At 36.0% G+C, this 19,330-nt stretch overlaps 1 protein-coding gene across 1 annotated transcript in view; it reads left to right on the forward strand.

Moving 5' to 3' along the window:
• PTGFRN (prostaglandin F2 receptor inhibitor) overlaps positions 1 to 19,330 on the forward strand; it is an 86,269-nt gene that overhangs the window by 30,062 nt on the left and 36,877 nt on the right. Inside the window, exons 2-5 of the mRNA XM_081326785.1 lie at positions 3,070 to 3,447; positions 6,644 to 7,063; positions 10,658 to 11,041; positions 14,622 to 15,047. Coding sequence (XP_081182911.1) covers positions 3,070 to 3,447; positions 6,644 to 7,063; positions 10,658 to 11,041; positions 14,622 to 15,047 — 1,608 coding nt within the window. The remainder of the gene's footprint in view (positions 1 to 3,069; positions 3,448 to 6,643; positions 7,064 to 10,657; positions 11,042 to 14,621; positions 15,048 to 19,330) is intronic.

The following is a 19,330-nucleotide window of genomic DNA, read 5'->3' on the forward strand; positions in this document are numbered from 1 at the left end:
TATTCAATATGGTCTTACTAGGGTTTTATAAAGCGGTTTTAGTACTTTGCGTGATCTTGATTCTATGCCTGTTTATTCAATCCAGGATTATATAGTGTCTTGGGATCAATTGCTGGCATTTGTGATTCAAAGAATATTTGTTATCAGGGCTATTCCCATGCTTTCATATCAGGGGCTGACAAGAAAACGATAAGTTATGGAAATAAACCAGGATTTTGGACACACTCAGGAGAACCTTTCTTCTTTAGGAAGACATGACTTCAGTTTGAAATGCACTTATAGTCCTTCCTGAGAAACTGATCCAAAGACTGGCCTGTGTAGGGAGAGTTGAATTGGAGTATTTGGGTAGATGTTGCAACATTCAGTTCAATGGTTGACCATATGAGGCAGCTATAAAGAGATGCTAAGCCTTCCTGACTTAAAAATGATGTCATTTGATAGTATTGCACTTGACTAGTTATCCCATCTTCACTTTTTGGATATCTGCTACCACAGTGCTGAGTCAATAAACTGAGGTAAGTTATAGGCCAAAATATCTTGTACAGTTCATATTACTGAAGATCTGGATAGACTTGGCCAGAAATGCAATTCAGTGTGTCAGTTTTAAATGCTTGTACTGTGAAGTGTGTGAAGTAGCAGGAAGCACTGACAGAGAAATGAGGTCTGTTTGTTCCATTCATAGAGGAGAATTCTATCCAGAGGGCACTCATTGCTAGAGTGTTTGATTGGGTAAGAAGACTTCATCCCTGTGCCTTCCATCTCTTATTCTTGATTTTTTGTATAATTTTAAAATTTAATTTGCATAGTTTTAATATTTTAATGATCTTTCAGTTTGTCTTTTTATAATTTGTAAGCCGCCCAGAGTCACTTTGTAGGGGAGATGGAAAGCATAAAAATTAAGTAGGTAAGTAAAATGAAATAAAACCAAAACCAAAGAAATATGCATAATGGTCCCACCTCCTATTTGCCCACAACTCTATAATGTGGGTTGGGCTAAGAGAGAATAATTGAATCGAAATCACCAAGATTGCCTTTTTTTAACTACTAAACCAAACTGGTTCTTTCCATAATGCAAAATGGTAAAAATTGAAAAGAACAGACTTGGGGGTTTTTGGTGGGGGAGGAGGGAATTTATCCCTTTCAGGTAAATAAAGCATCTGTTGCTGAATTCTTGGAATGTGAACACTTAAAACTATTTTGTAAAGATACAGATAGTCCTCGACTTATAGGTATAACCACAATTGAACCCCAAATTTCTCTTGCTAAGCAAGACAGTTGTTAAGTGAGTTTTGCTCCATTTTACAAGTTTCCTTGCCACAGTTGTTAAGTGAACCATTGCAATTGTCAAGTTAGTAATATGGTTGTTAAATGAACCTGGCTTCCCCACTGATTTTGCTTGCAGAAAGTAACAAAAGGTGTTCACATGACCTCAGGACACTGCAACTGTCATAAATACATGCCAGTTGCCAAGTGCCCAATTTTTGATCATGTGACCATGGGGATGCTGCAACAGCTGTTTAATGGAAAAAAATGGTCATACGTCACTTTTCTCAGTGCTGTTGCAACTTCGAACGGTCACTAAACAAGTGGTTGTAAGTTGGGAATACCTGTATTCTGTATAAAAGAATATATGTTCTTTTTATTCTCAGTGAACAAAGTTGTCTTTTCATTTCATGAGGCTGAAGAAATGGGTTGTCATATTGTCCTACCATATTTTCCATATATTATTTTCCTGGACTAAGACAAGGGTGTATATTTGCTTCGCTTGTTTGAATTCAGATTTAAGGAGAGAGGGCAGTGAATACTGCATATTATTTTAGTCCTAAAATCTGTATTTTTTTAAAAAGTATTTTAGCATTTGAGATTCCTACTGGTGTAACATTATGGAAAGCTAGGCCAAACATATATGGATTTATGATGGAATGGGATCACATGTTTAAATGATTTTATTTTAAAATTTTAACTGAACAAAGTATAGCTGAAATACTTATTTCCTTTTAAGGAAAAGGAAATAAAGGCAGTGTTTGATTAGTATTCTTAGGAAGTATGAGAGTCTGTCAAAGTCACTTGATAGGTCTTGAAGATACCTAATCTTCAGGAGAAGCAGACTATGAGGTAGAGACTGAGTTTTGTCCATCCTAGCTACTGTGTTTCCCCAAAAGTAAGACCTACCCCAAAAATAAGCCCTAATTTTGGGGCGAGGTGCATACCTAAAAATCAAGCTAGGGTGGAGGTGGAGCTTTCCATTGCAGCCAAGCCTCCCATGGATCGACACTTGCCTTGCCATTCAAGGATTCAATCCATAGGTGGTTCTTGGCTGAACAGGCCTTCCAGAAAGGCCTCTGACAGCGAAATGCAGGCCCGAGCTCCATTCTCAGCTGCAGAATGAAGCTGCTCCTTTGGCTGCAGAAGAAGTGGGCCAGCAGGGCGGGGCTGCTGGTCTCACCATGAGGTGAGTGGAAAAGACCCCCCCCAAAAAAATAAGACCTGGTGCATCTTTTGGAGGCAAAAATAAATAAAAAATAAGACCTGGTCTTATTTTCGGGGAAACAGTACAAGTAGATATTTAAAATTTCTTTGGTGTCCAGCAAAGGTAATTAAAATTATGTCCATTTCCTTCAGTTCTGTGACAAGTAAATCTTCCATTGTTTGATAGTTTTTGACATGGAATAAATGTGAAAGGATAGCTCTTGAGCATTGGAGCAAAAGAAATTTTACATACCGGTATGTTATTCTGGATTGTTGCCCTAAATGCAATTCTAAATTTATTTCAAAAGACAAGTTTCTATCAGTTAAAGATGAAAGTACCTGGAATGAGTCATACATGTGTTAAACATTTAAAACAAATTAAAGCTAAACAGTTTTGCAGTCTATATATCTTTATGCTGTTCTGCTTTAATTAATGCTGCAGCTGTAGATGTCTAGTGTAACTGACTATTTATAGACTTGAAAATCTTAAAATGTAACTTAAATTACTACAATAAAGAATTCCATCTTTCAGGATAACTTTTTCTGCTGCATTAGATAATTTAATATTTTAAATTCACAGTTGGTTTTCTTCTCTTTCAGCTTCTTGCCATGGTCGTATTGTGAAGGTGCCTGAAGGACCATTAATACGAGTTGAGGGAACTGAAGTGGTGATTCCATGTAATGTTAGTCAGTACGGTGGACCTAGTGAGCAGAACTTTGATTGGGAGTTCTTGGCAAATCGTGGTCAGGATTCTAAGTTTGTACACATATTGAGTACATGGGACCCTTGGTTTATGTCTCCAGAATATCAAGATCGGGTTGATAGGGGAGAGATCACATTAAGGCGAGAAAGCAACAGTGCTGTGGAATTCGTGATTGGAAATATTCGTCCTACTGATCAAGGGATTTACCGATGTACTACACCCAGCACAGACAGTGTCGTCCAGGGAAACTACAACGATGTAGTTGAAGTTAAAGGTACTTCAACAGGGTGAGGGGTATTTATATTGGTAGTGGTTTAGTGTAATTTTAAACATATTGTGTGGAACGTCTTGAGTAGAAAATATAAATGGTCTAAACTTGGAAGAGATTTTAAATGTATATATGCTATATGCTTTATATATTTACGTGTCATTTTGCATGGAGATGGGAACAGAAAATCAGCAAGTAGACATTGTACCCTAAATTAACATATGTGACCAGGCCTCAAATCTGGCCATAGTTGAACCAGTCCACTTTTTTTTCTGAAGAAATTTAAACCAATGTTTTTCAAATATTTTCTTATTGGATTTAAAGATGTTATCAATAACATGATAGCATAACAATAACTACGTTTATAAGCAAATTAAATAATTGGATGTACAGTTCTGTGGGAAAAAATATTTTTATTTCTTTTGAATTTTGGCATTGAATGTTAACATGTGGGTCCAAATGATACAGTTTCAGGCAAAAGTTTAGGCACCCCTGGTCAAATTACATTTTCAAGGAGTACCAAAGTTAACAGAAGCTAATAGCCTGATACAAAATTCTTGCAAATTTGAATGCATGCTTAGTACTGCATATAAATTGTAAATATGCAATCAAATTTGCAAAAAGATGTTACATTTAGCTTTGTACTATGTAGACATTATGTGTAACCTTTGTTTAGTTAGGGATTAGTTGAAGCAAATAATTTGCCCAGGGTTGCCTAAAGCAGAGGTCCCTAACCTTTTGGGCACCAGAGACCGGTTCCGTGGAGAGAGGTTTTTCTGTGGACTGGAGGGTGCGTGGTTTTGTGTGCTGCCTGCATCCTGTGGATGGGGCTTTGCTTGTTTGTGCAGACCAGTTGCTGGCATGCCACAGCCCAGTGCTGGTCCATGGACCAAGGGTTGGGGACCCCTGGCCTAAAGGTTTTGATGCAACTATATGTATAAATGGAATCTGAATATAACCAAATATTATTCTGGTTTGATGTATCTCATAATCAAAGTAATACTTTATGTGTGTCAGTATGGAAAATCTGTTGCCTCCTTAGATTCAGTAAATGTTTGTAATGCTTTCTGCAATTGATTATCTTCAATCATAGATTTTTTGACCCATTCATTCATGGCAAACCTCTTCAGTCTGAGTTTATATTATGAAGAGTTCATTTCAGGTCCTTCCCATTTGTGTGGGATTCATGTCTAGGCCTGGCTGGCTCCCCTGAAACAGTGAATTTCCTGTAATTTATTAGATAATTACTACATGGGCCACTTGTGTTTCAGCTGTCAGGCAAATGTTCTGTTATTTAGCTGTGGTATAATCAATACAAAACAGATTTCCTCCTTCCTTCAATAATGGTGATACATCCGGGTCTCAAAGCAAGAAAGCTTACCCAGACCGTAACACTACCGCTCCAATGTTTGACAGTTGGTACGTTTTTCTTATTGTGGACTGCAGTTTTGATTTCTACTAAATGTAACAATATCCTCATAGTTGTAAGGTTCCAAGTTTAATTCATTTGTCTAAAAAATATCTAGATGTCTTGGAGAGTCACCCAGATCCTTTTTTGGCATGCTTGAGAGGACTCTATCAGTGCTATTAGTGACATATGTTCTCTGCTTTGCGCTCTTCCATGAATCTCATTTTTACTCTGTTTTTCTGAAATCATGACTTTAGCAAAGACAACAGAGGTCTGCAAACCTGGATACTTTGACTTTCTGGATAATTTCATATTGTGCTTTTGGATAATTTTGATGGGCATACTTGAGAAAATTCGCTGTTGTCCCAAATAGTCTCCATTTCAAGTTTGTCCCTGCTATGTATCAATATAATTCCAGATGTTTACAATTGTTTTTAAAGTGATAGGCATTTTTATAGAAATATTTGAAGATAAATGTTTACCTGGACATGTTATGTCTCTAGAATCTGTTTGTAAGAAACTCACTGGGATGAACTGAGCCAACACCTATGAAATTTGTATAGGATAGCGCTGGCTCAAATCAGCCTTGAACATTTTATGAAGCACTTGCACAATCCTAATTCTAGTCTTAAATTATTCCTTAAACTGAATTTGTTGAACTAGAGAGACAATTTTTCTTTTTACAGTGGCATGTAACTAAAGAGATCTTCAAATGTTACAGAATGTTCTTTTAATAAAATTTTATTAAAAGTATTTTAAAAAGGAAAATTAAAAACTAATATGACCTAATATGAAGTGAAGGGGGGGGGAAAAAGAGAGAGAGAAATTGGAAAGATAAAAAGTGCCAAAAAGGAAAAAAAATAAAAATAGAAAAAAATAGATATAAAAAGTAGCTTCTAATCTTATTTGCAATTATAAGTACAATTATAAATTTCCCTTTAACTCTATGGTTACAACATAACTTTCTTCTTTCTGTAATCTATCTTTTCTAATATTAAAACCATAAATTCTTAAGTTCATTTCTTTTCTGCTTCACACAAAAAGTCATAAGGGATTTCCAGTCAGTAATAAACATATTGTCTTTTCTCTGATCAAAAAAATCTGTTTATCCATCTCAGCAAGTTCCAGCTTCACTAAGTAATCCTCCATTCCAGGTAGTACCAGATCTTTCCTTTTTATGTATACAACAATCTCACTGCTGTTATCATGTATAAAAACAAGTTCCACAAAAATCTGGTCTCAATTGTATATTAATCTTTAAAATTATTTGTAATTATTTAAAATTATTGTTGAAAGTATTGTTTGAAACAAAAACATTCTAGGCAAGACATTCATTTTTATGACAGAAATTCTATTTCACCCATCTTAATATGTCTTTTTAAAATTAATTTCATGTCAATGTAGTTGTTTTGAAAAAAATATATCTACAGTTCATATTTATCATATTGTTACCCAGATATTTTACTTTTTTCTCAGTTTTCAAACATACTTTGTTCATTAGTTCTACTTGATCTGTTATTTTCATAGTTTTGTTAACATGTTAGTTTTCTCTTCATTAATTTTGAAACTTAGTAAAATCAAAATTCTTTTAAATTGTTGATTACTATTGCAATTCTGTTTAAACGAACCAACATCCAGTCATAAGTTCCTTTTTTAATCTTTATTTCCTCAAATTTGTATCTTATTTTATACCTCTTCAGTCTTCAAAACTAAAACAAACAAGTGAAGAGAGAATGGGCGTGGGAAAAGGTTTATTATAATTGTGTGCTTTATGATCCTCTTTTTTCTAAATAGTGATTGCAGACGGGTTAACTGTTACTGGATCGAACTTCTACTCCTCATCATCCTGGAATGTATCAGAAGGAGATACATTTCAATTACGTTGTTCAGCTTCTACCAATTCTACCGAACACACCCATCTGCAAGTGTCTTGGGAGTTCAAGAGTAACCATGTTTGGCAAGAAATCCTTTCCCTGACACACGAGGGCAAGTTCCGGACTGGCTCAGAATACACTGACCGCTATATCAGTGGGGATGTGCGCCTAGATGCAATGGCTAATGACATTTACAGCCTGTCTTTGTCCCAGGCTCTTCCAACTGACGAAGGGGCTTATAGGTGTCAAGTGAGTGAGTGGGTTAAAGGTGCAGATGGTTCATGGCAAAAGATCCAAGAGAAGACTGCTGATATAGTAAATTTGGTGGTGAAACCAACATGTGAGTATGCAATATTCATTTTTATGGTAATACTACCATAGATTTGATGTGTAATGTATAGCTACAGCTTGAAAACCTGGCCTGAATAAGATATATTTATCACTGATTCATATGCATACACACACAGACACACACACACAGACACACACACACACACACACACACATCTAAATTATGGCCACATTTTTATTGTCCTATTTGCTGTTTAATTAGGTTTTTGATATTTTAATATATATAAGAAAATATATATTTTAATATATATAAGAATATAGGGAAAATTTACAAATTGTAATTGCTATTAAACATTGGAACAGCACTGAAGGTTTTCAAACAAAAGTTGGAGAATCTTTTCCACAGCATAGGTTGAGGATTCCTGCCTTGGGCAGGGGTTGGACTAGCAGATCTCTGAGGTCCCCTTCCAACTCTAGGTTTATAGAATTGTTTGAATTGGTATGGCACAAATTCAAAATGTTGTGTTTGAATTTTATTCTATTTTTATCAAAATAAGCTACCTAAAAGTTCAGTTGAGACCAACTTTATCATTTTAAAAGCTGCAGGAGAATAATCACTGAACATTACTAGGCTTTATAACTTAAAGTCCAGGTTGCCTTTTTATATCATACTTCATTGTTAGGCAAAAGTATTTGTATCTAAGCAGAAATTTTATGATTAACTGGTTTGACTGCTTTGATGGATTTCTAATTATTTTGGGTGATGTTTATTTACTGTGGTGATATTTTAGTGATAACTTTACATTTTACAGTTTTAACTCTTGATTTTGTACTGAATTTCTTAATTTAATCATTGTTTTTGGTCAGGAGATTAGTGTTTACACCACTCTGTTATTATTACTGCTTTAATAAAGGACCAATATAGTGTTCCATTATTCATATAGCAACTCATAGAACAGCAGGCAAGTATTATTTTTTGAGGTGACCAATAAGCAGGATGGTTTCTTGACAAGTCAGATTATGACATACTTAGACATAAGCACATAAAATTATTGTAATATTTTAAATATAACAGAACATAATCTGAAGTATAGGTTTGATTTTATAATGTTTGCAAAATTTGCGTTGCCTTTTTTGAGCACTTTCAGGTGCCTGCTAAAGTTTTAGGCACCTGATAAAATTCAGTGCTTCTTGAATCACTAAATGAATAGAAACTGATACAGCCTCTACATGGTACAAAGGCAAATGCAATCTTTTTATGCAACTTTTTTGTTTTAATTGCATTTATATGACGCCCTTCTCTGAAGACTCAGGGCGGATTACAAGCTTAGCAGTAGCCTTCATTCTATGTATATGCCTGCTTATTAGGGCTTTCGCCCCCCGCCCCAAGCGGCATTATTACAAAGTCAGCTTATTGCCCCCAAAAATCTGGGTCCTCATTTTACCTACCTCGGAAGGATGGAAGGCTGAGTCAACTTGGAATGCACGATTAGTATTTATATGCATATTTTTACAGATTAAAACCAAAAACAAAGAATATGACAGGAACAAACGCCTGAATATGTTTGTAGAAATAACACTTCTCAGATTTTCAATAATATTCACATAATAAGTGACTATCCCTTATTTTCTGTATTGGATTTTAGATTGTTGTTTTAATGAAATGGTAAACCATTTTTCAGTGTTAATTTTTTCATTGATTGAGGAATCTCAGGTTCTAAGATATGTTGGTATTTAATTGAATCAGTTGAATTATTTCTATCTGCACAGTATTTCATCAACTGCAAAACCCTCCCCTAAGGTTGGCAAGGTGGCCGTTCAGTATTTTATTCTTTTTTTACCCACCTGAATTTGTTGTGGTTATGGCAAACTGATCAATTTTTGTTTCATCAGGCTCACTGAAAATTGTATACTCTAGGCCAGTGCTTTCAACCCATGGTACGCATACCACTGGTGGTACTTTGGCACCTGGCTGGTGATATGCATACAACGGGTTGAAAAGCACTGGAAAAAAAGTGTAAAAAAAGTGTAGAAGTGTAGTGGAGGGGGCGAGCTAAATTGGTGGCAGCACTGCACAGGCTTGTGGGACAGTCAGCTGGAGCTGCTGTGTTGCCGGAGCTCTGCTGAGTGCCCAGGATTGGCACGGGGCTCCAGCCGATCAGCATGGGGCTCCAGCTGATTGGCACTTCTGGAAGCAAAGTGCAGCCTGGGGAAGAAAAGTCAGCTGGAGTTGCACTGAAGAGAAGAGGGGGGGGAGAGAGGAAAGGATATAAAAGGAAGAGGTTTTGCTGGGAAAGGGAGTGAAAAAAAAGACCGGGGAAAGAGGAGGTGACAGAGAAAGAGAGATGGAGAAGAGAGGTTTCTTTGAGGCACGCAGAGGGAGAGAAGGGGATAGAACAGTGCGAAGATTAATGACAGAGAAACAGGCACAAGTTTCCCATTAAAAGTATGGTAAGCGGGTGTTGAGGTAATCCTCAACCTACGAGCTCAAAATTTATGTTGCTAAGTGAGAAATTTGTTAAATGAGTTTTGTCCCGTTTTACGACTTTTCTTGCCACATTTAAGTGAACCGCAGCAGTTGTTAAATTAATAGCATGGTTGTTAAGTGAATCTGGTTTCCCCATTGACTTTGCTTGTCAGAAGGTCATCATGTTTTTGACACCTTGCTAGGTGATTGGTGGTACTCGAATATTGCCATACCCTAAAAGTGAAAAGGTTGAAAAGCTCTGCTCTAGACAAATTACTTTTGTTATGAAGTTACAGGAAAGGTTTCTTTCTGATATTTCTTCTTTATGGATTATTGTTGTATAAGCCAGGCTGTATGGTGGTCACATACTCCAGTGTCAGCCAGCTTTTTTGGCAACCTGTTTTCAGTTATATGTATGTTCCATTTTGTTAATCTGTTCAGTTTAGGCCAGTTTTGGAGAAGTCCGAGAAGAGATTTTTCTTGGTCTTCAAGCTTTATAAAAATATAGTAGTACTGGATTGTACTGTATTGGATTGCACATGTCAAACACCATAGGAGACTTGTGAGATTCTGTGAAAAAGTAACTGAATTTACAGCATGTAATTTAATGAAGTATTATCTGTTGAAAAGACAACTGAAGAGTAGCTTAAATTTAAAATATCTTTAAGATCAACTACTTTGTATTTCAGCTGAAAAATATTTATGCTCGGTATATCAGAGTATAAGAGTAAAATGGTGGCATTAACTGCAAGAAAACTGAAGCTGTATTGTATATTTGCATAAACTCATTATACAAGTAGAAACCAGTTGAAATTGATAGGTTAGTGCTTTAACTGTGTTACTCAGCAATACAGATGTTTGCCCATGAATACTAATTTATTTATTTTATTTATTTTATTGCATTTATATACCGCCCTTTCCCGGAGGACTCAGGGCGGTTTACAGGGAATTAAAAACCAAAAATACAAAAGTTAAAAACCAAGTTTAAAAAAGATTAAATTTATCCCTGTACAAATAAAACCCCCGATTAAAATAAATTAATGTCTATGCAGCTAATTATATGCACTTGTACAAGCTGACAGGATCACAGTTGATGAACTACAAGTCAACCAATACTTGGAAGTTAACAATAATCCTTGATCTTGTTTCCTTCACCCCTCACTCCCAATTCTGCAGCTTTAGATGTGTTCATCACCAGAAACAATATATCTGTAATGGAACGAGAATCCCTTGAACTTACTTGCAACATCACAACGGACAGAAGTGGTATTTTCCAAACAGAAATCACATGGTACTTCAATGAATCTCCAGATGACACCATGGTAGAGGCTCAGGTTTTGCTGAATGCTGACCGTGATTTAGTAATTAGTGACTCCACCTTTATCAGCCCCAGCCATGTAGATCGAAGTAATTACAACCTGTTGATACGTGATGTAGGCACTGAAAACTCTGGTTACTACTATTGTCAAGCAGCTCTGTGGGTGCCACAACACAATGGCAGCTGGCACAAGGTAGCAGAGAAGATATCAGTACCAGTCACTGTGGAAGTGGTGACATTGGGTGAGTAATTGGTTATTAAGGTAAACAGGCTTTTTTAAATTAAGCTGAGCTACTGATGATTATGTGGACACTTTTGTGCAATTGTAACTTCCGTGGACAATTATGACAGGGTTATTATTTGATTTAATGGGAATTAAACATTTGAAGGCTTTAGCTGGCCAACCATTATGATACAGTGATGGTAATTTGTTTTTCTGTGTTCATTTCAGAGTTTAAAAAAGATAGAGGCCATTCAGTGGTGACATTTTCCCCCCCTAAAGTTTAGATTGAAAAAAGTTGTTCATATCAAAATCATGAATGTTTTAACAAATATTTGAAGATAAGTACTTTTGCTTTGCTTGCATCTGATTGATTATGTCTATTTTAATTTGGTATTGATTTTTTAATGAACGTTATGAGGAATTATGGGTTTTGTTGTATTTTTACTGTTTTATATTTTGAACTTGAAAACTTCTTAGAGATTTCAGTTTGGAGATGTTAGATGGTGATCTCAAAATAATCAATTGTAATGTTTTAAACTACTAAATTTTTCTATCAGTTCATGTTCAGTAAGATCGCTTAGGATTGCTATGATATAGAAAGCAGAACTTACAAACATCTAAATTACATTTTCACATTTTCACAGATCAGATCTCAACTGGTACAGTCAGTTGTTTGTCTTGACAGTTTCCTTCTAACTTGCTTATTATTTTATCTTTGGATAATGAAAATGTAAGAAGAAGCAGATAATATTTTTAAAAATTATGCTTCAATTAAAGTTTTCATCTTGGAATGAAACGGCAACATTTGAATTCAAATAATTCTTGAGATCTGTTTCTATATTTGATGAAACAGAAATGCAAAATATCATACAATATAAAAAGAGAACTGAGTGAATATCAGACTTGTTTAGACAAAGTTTTCTAATTTCAGTATTTTTCTGTAACTATATAAATACTGTGTTGCTGATAATTTTTATTCTACTTTCTGAACTGGACCCTTAAGCTGCTGAGATACTTGTCTACTAAATTTTTTTTTAACATTTAAGCATAAGCATTACAGAAAATTAAAGCACGTATTCATGAAGATCCATGTGGTTATATAAAGTTTTTCTTGATATACCAGGATCTTTTCTAGAATAATTTAAAAAATCAAGTTTCTTCATGTTTTACTTTTCAGTTAGAATCCCAATAATTCTGGATAGGTTTTGAAAGAGTAAAAGGGCAAAGCTGGATTAGTTGTTGTATTTAATGCCCAAGTTACCTTAAGTGTAGTCCAGTAGTATTTGTGTAACTGATTGTTTTTACTTGCAAGAATATCTCGTTTAAGTTCATTGAGATTTGGGATGCTAAATTGTAATATTGTTGATTCTGATTTAGCATGGCATGTGATGAACTCATCTAGAGTTTGTGTGCTGTTTCTTCCCTCTGGGGATAGCTTTGCATCTAATCTTACCACCATTATGTTGCAATGATTAAGATTTTGGGCTAAGAGTGAGTTGAGACACAGGTTCAAGCATGTGGGAAAATTGGTTGATGGAGTGTTATATAGATGGAGTATTAGATATGTTATTTCCCACTCCTGAAAGGCAGGCAAGATGCAAATAAAAATGCCAAAATAAACTGGCACAATAATGCGTTATAGTATCTAATAGGTTTAAAATTGGTAAAACAAAAATGCGTTAAACAACTATCAGTTATTTAAAGCTTGGTTTTATTTCTGCCTTTTTTATTTCTTTAATATATGTTGTTTTCTTATAACTTTTTTAATTGTAAGTTTCCCAGAATTACTGTGTATTCTGTGATTTACCTGGACCTTGAAATTAAAATTATAAATTTGAAAAAGATCCAGAAATGAAAATGACCTCATTTTCGTCTTTTTTTTTAATTTACATGGAGATAAGAGAAAAAGCTAGTGCCTCTTTTCTCATACATAAGCCATACTTCACTAAGTACAAGAGTACCTAGAGGTTGTAATATGAAGAGTGTTCTCCTGCTGGCTAATCCAATTGACTGCATGCTAGGTAGATTTAAAGAAGTACAACTATTTTCCAGTATAGTTCCCTTTCAGATATTATCTTGTAGTCTCCTTACTTTCAAGTTGGCTTAAACTGGAGACTTCTGTTCTGCTTTTGAAAAGTTGTCTATAGTCAGTGGGAGTTTCTGCTTCTTTATATTACAATTACTACTTGAGTTAGGTGAAGGTAAAGGATAAAGCTATTTTTAATGACCTTGTATTGCCTGGGGGAGTAAAGTGGAGAAGAATTCTCATCATCAGAGATACATAAATTGTATCCAAATTTCATCAGCAGCCTCCTGCTCTTCCTTGATAGAAGTCTGAGAGCTTGGCAGGGTATTAATTCATTGAACTGTTAGCAAGGCTGTTCTTTGACAGTTGACAGAGTGCAGGAATGAGGCTTATCCAGTAAGCTTTTATTCCTTCCTTCTAAATCCTCAGTTAGAGACTCAGTGTCAAGAGCATAGCTGGAACACTATTCTCAAAGTCAAAATTTTACCTAGCAATCCACTTCTATAGACCTTGCAAATATTTGTGGAGTTGGCTAAAACTTCATTTCCCTATAACTTTATTCTCATTCTTATCAGAGCAGAAAGCAGTTATTCATGTTTCCATGTTGGAAACTACCCAGTGTAGTAAATTCTAGCATTGTCTGCAAGAACTCTAGTGATTTATAAGAGAGCCACATATATATTGATCCACTTTAATATCTGAATATATCTTCTAAGAGTAGGAGAAAATCAAAATTACATATGATCACGATATCAGACTTAGTGCAACTTTAAAAGTTGTTAGACTTAGTGCAACTTGACATAGTGTTCAGGACTTAAATTTCTTTAACAAACTTCATCACTAATCGAAAACCAAAAATGTATACACAGAAGGCTTAATAAGAATGTTTTATTTTATCTTATCTTGACCAACATAAAATGATGCTCTATGTATTTGTGTGTGATTATTTTACCAGTTTAACAAAATTCTACTACACAATCTGGCTTTTGTTATTTTCCTAGCAAATATAGATAATCCTCGACTTACAATAGTTCATTTAGTAACTGTTCAAAGTTATGATACTGAAAAAAAGTGACTTATGACCATTTTTCACAGTTACAACCTTTGTAGTATCCTCATGATCATGAGATCAAAATTCAGATGCTTGGCAACTGGTTCATACTTATGACTATTGCTTTGTCCCAAGGTCACGTGATCACCTTTTACAACCTTTTGACAAGCAAAGTCAATGGGGAAGCCACATTCACTTAACAACCGAATTACTAACTTATCAACTACAGTGATTCACTTAACAACTGTGGTAAAATGGGGTAAAACTCACTTAACAAATGTCTTACTTAACGGAAATTTTGGGCTCAGTTGTGGTCATAAGTCAAGGACTAGCTGTAATGCCATGAAAAATTAGATATAATTAGCTGATAGGACAATCCACATCCCTTGCCATGATTGGTAAAATATTAAAGAAACTTTGCAATTTAAAATCATGATGTATGTGAAAATATAATCTATATTCAGGATTGGTTCTGTTTCATACTTTTAATTGTTACTTTGACTTTCTTTCTGTTTTTCATAGAACCAAATTACTACGTGTTTTTGAATGCTTCTAAAACACCGCTGTTTGCTGAAGATCCCACAGAGCTTGAATGTAGGATCATGGAGGTACAGAACGCTGAGACAAATGTTTATTTCACTGTGTCCTGGTACTATAGGATGCCCACACGCAGTGATGAAGTGGTAGAGTATGAACTTCTGGCCACTATGGATGCAGACTGGACACTGGTACTTGGGGAAAAAAGCAAACAACGTGCTCAGAATGGAGAAATTATTTTCTCTAAGCCAAAGGTAGACACCTTCCGTTTACGAATCCAATGGACTTCTGAAACAGACAGAGGAGAATATTATTGTGTAATTTCTTCATGGAGCAGACAGCGCAACAACAGCTGGATAAAGATCAAGGATGTGGCTTCTATGCCTGTAAGCATTTTATGGTCTACACAAGGTAGGATTTCTGCAATTCTGACTTTAAATGTGGTGTAAATGGGTGGTGATTTAGTGGCTTTATAGGTATTCCCAAATATATAAAAGCCTTCAACTTTTAGAACATTAAATTTGATTATTTAAAGTGCGAAAAATCTGAAAGTGAAGCTTTAAATTCAAGAGCTAAAATAAATTTAATTTTGTTGCAGACTCTTTAAAAGATGTGAGAAATAAAGCTCCTTTGCCTAGCACTAAAATTATAACTTAGCCCTTTTTATGTGATTGGTCTTTCAGCTGATCTGATAAAATGTTAACTGCATTAACTGAAAAAAAAGTGGTCATGTTTTCCAGGTAGTCTTGTTATCTATGAGTATCTTATTGAATATTCAACTTACAAGCCATTTTTTTATTTCAGATTAGGTACAATCTTCTCATAAAAAAATAAAAATATTTTTATTCAGTAGTCTCTGATTGCTCTCTGTAATCTATGCAAATAACTTAATGGTAAGACTTTAAGAGAGTTGACACTAAATTAAACAATAATCCATTTTAAGGCAGCTGACATTGTAATGCAGACATGTCAAACACAAGGCCCGGGGGCCGGATGCGGCCCGCAAAGTGGTTTCATGCAGTCCGCAAAGCCATCCTGGAAACTGTGAGGGAACGGCCCCCGCTGCCCTGGCCCTGGCCCAGAGACCCTCCTCCTGCCAGAGACCCTCAGATCTGTCCCACTCCTGCCCAGGCCCCCATAGGCACCCTTGATGCGAACCATGTAGAGCTGGCCACGCCCACCCAGTAGGCCATACGCACTGTAGCCACGCCCACCCAGTAGGCCATGCCCACCCTGGCCATACCCTCCTGGCCCCCTGTGGGCAACCGCAATGCTGATGCGGCCCTCAATGAAATTGAGTTTGACACCCCTGTTCTAATGCATTTGGTTAGTCAGCAACCAAAAAGAAGATGTGGATATTTCTTTATTCATGATGGATACTTCTACATCATGGGTGTCAAACTCGCAACGTCACATGATGTGTCATGATGTATCGTGACTTTTTTCCCATTGCCGGCAATGGGTTGGGCGTGGTTTTTGTGTGATGCATCTGGCCCGCGAGCCGGCAGTTTGACACCCCTATTCTACGTTGTATTGATTTGAAAATATTGTAGAGCTCCCTTATCCCACCAGTTCCTTGTTCTTTGCTGCAATTCTTGAGTCCACTTTTGCAGAGATGCCGTCATTCACCATTCCTCCCCTTTAAGCCTAGTGTTGGAAGTGTTAACGAGCTGAGCAGATTTATTTTATTGTCATCTGTGGTGTAGTCAGAGAAATTAGTATTGCAATGTTTTTTTTAACAACTTGGAACTTAGGTTGCTGAATTTTCTCACCGGAGAGAATTTCTGATTCATCTCACTTCAAGGCGTCTGGCTTTGATTAACGTAGTATATTTCCTTAGCAGAGAATAAAGCTTGATCAAAGTTTGCAGTTCAATAGCTGAGTTCTCGTGCAATCAAACAACACAGCATATATAATGCTAGCAATGTGCATTTCTTCTATAGATTGAGGGTGAGGGACGTTTTAAAACTAGACACTAGAGCAGCAATTGAAATTCTTTGCTCCTTATTCCAAGTATTTTGATATCAGTGCTAGTGAGAATCTCCGCTTCAGTTTGAAAGTGATTCTGGAGACTTGGAGAGTGAAAGCAGTGATGATGTAGAAAGGGACTAATTTCAGAAGTTAATTATCATCCATTCCATGTATATTCAGGTTGTACATGTACATAAACGAACTTAAGTGCTATTTTTTTCATTAACTGATAACAGAAATAGTTTTGAGGAGTTGGGTATATCTTCCAAAGTTGCTAGATGTCCCGATTTGTGTTCTTCTGAGATGAAATAAAAATAATAACCTAATAACCAAAAAAGTACAACAAATTCTTGGCTCCTATCTTATGGTCCTTTCGTTGAGCTCTGCATACTTTCTAGTCCTCATTCACTTCTTTAGTGATGTTTTTCTTTTTTGGCATTGGTCATATGTGTGCTGGAAGAGCTTCATTCATAGTTCCTTATGAGCAATAGATAGCCTTTCATAGTTAGAAACATCTTTATCATATGTTACTTGCTTTTTAGCAGTGGAAGATGCTAAGGCTCCCTTTGTGGAAGGGAGTTTATTTTTTCTCTAATAAATCATGAATATTGATAATGTATCATTTTAGAACACTATGGCTGATTTCAGCTGTTTAACAGTCTACTGTACTTTGATACTGACCAGAACCAACTAATCAGAGTCTTTAAAAAAGACACACAGAAAACGAGATGTAAGTCAGGAATTTCAGTTCCATCCAGTCTCCATATGTATAAAGTTGAGCCTTGGTGGAGCAGTGGGCTAATGCCTCCTTAAGTAACACCAGCTGCCTGCAATTAGTGCAGGTTCGAGTCCCACCAGGCTCAAGGTTGACTCAGCCTTCCATCCTTCTGAGGTAGGTAAAATGAGGACCCAGATTGTTGGGGGCAATAAGCTGACTTTGTAAAAATGCCACTTGGGGGGGGGGTGAAAGCCGTAATAAGCAGGCATACAGTATACATAGAATGAAGGCTATTGCTAAGCACATTGATTTGTGCTTCTTAGATTGTAAGCCGCCCTGAGTCTTCGGAGAAGGGCGGGATATAAATGGGATTAAAAAAAAGTTATCTATAATTTCTATCTTTAGGGGTATTTATTAAACAGTTTTGTTGACAAACTGCAGTCTTCTGAAAATCATCACTAATTCTCCAAGTATGTCCTGATATACTTTCCATCTGCCTTTTTGGACAAGGATGGGCGGAGATAGCTCAGTAATTAGTAGTAAAACCCTAGTTAATGCTGACTAACAATGGCTCATAAAAATTGGACCTTTCATGCTGGATTCTGTTATGTTTCTGTGGCACAGACAACCACCCATATGTCCCAGTTTGTCTTCTCACTCTTTGAGTAAGGAGTTTTACCTCTCAGCTTCCAGAAGAATAGGTTGTCCCAATTTTGAAATGCAGTCTCTCAGTAAAACATCTCTTTTTGTTTTCTCCAATCTTATCACTTCGGATTGTGTATCACATCTTAAGAGTAAGCCTGAGGCAAGGGTTGCATTATTATTGCTCCTACAGTGTATTTTGAGAGAATAACAAATAGTGTTTAATAAGAGGTCAGAGCAGTTGATATTTAGAGCACAATAAAGTTTAGAAAGGAAAAGAAAAACTACAGTTCGATAGCTATGTTTCCGGTTTTTAGTAATAACCATTACACAAAAATAGAAGATTAGGATAAAGCTGTGCATCACAAATTATTTTTGGATGTATATTGTTCTGAAGCAGCAGCTGAGTGTTACATAGTAATTCAAGACACGTGCTTAAAGTACTGCAGCATGTTCATATATCCAAGTGCACATACAAATAATCCACCGTAAACCAAAATATTTATAGACACTTGCACATATAAATTCTTTTTTCCTCTCCTTGTATGTGCCTTAGAGATTCTCCAACAGAAAAATTACAGTAGGGAGGAACCCTGCTTTCCACAGAAAATGATCGTCTTTCAGTTATTTTTTGTCATTGACCTCAACATGGTGGCACAAGTCCAGTGGCATGAAAAGAGATGGTGGGGAGAAGGCATACTGCATGAAAGGATCTGGGATTTCCCTGAATTAGCCTATCTCAACTTGTTATTAACTGGAGAATTCTTGGGAAAATCCAAAACAAATATACACTACTGCTTTTCTTCAGTGGGCAAGTGGATTAGGTGACGTTTCCCCACAACTCATGTTGGAAGACTTTTGTCTAGTCCATCTTGTATGATTCAAGCTCTGGTGGACAAAGCAGGGATAGTTTCCAGTATAGGCTCAAGCCAACTGTATATTGCTTCCTTTAAGGGTTTAAAATGGAGACATAATTGTTTTGTAATACAATTTCAAGGAGCTGTTTCTTTTGATGCTTTGTACAAAGAAAGTGCTTTTTTATCAAGAATCTAAATCACAATCACATGACTGTGAGGTACTCCAAAAGCTGTAACTTTGGGCACTGGTCAGTAAGTCCTTTTGTTCACTGCTGTTGTAATTTTGAATGGTCACTGAATGAATGATTGTTAGTTGAGGACTACCTGTACTACTCTTTTACTGCAATTAACAAAAGTACAATTTAACACATTGATGTACATGTTGTTTTTTCAATTTATGAAATATACTAAAATAATTAAATTGGAATACCGTGAAGCTCCCTGAATTTAAAGGAATTTCCCTGAATTGCAGGAGTGGAATTAATAATCTGAAGTTTGCCTTCCCT

Source organism: Vipera berus (assembly GCF_964194415.1).
Source record: "Vipera berus genome assembly, chromosome: 4".
In the NCBI taxonomy this organism is placed as follows: domain Eukaryota; kingdom Metazoa; phylum Chordata; class Lepidosauria; order Squamata; family Viperidae; genus Vipera; species Vipera berus.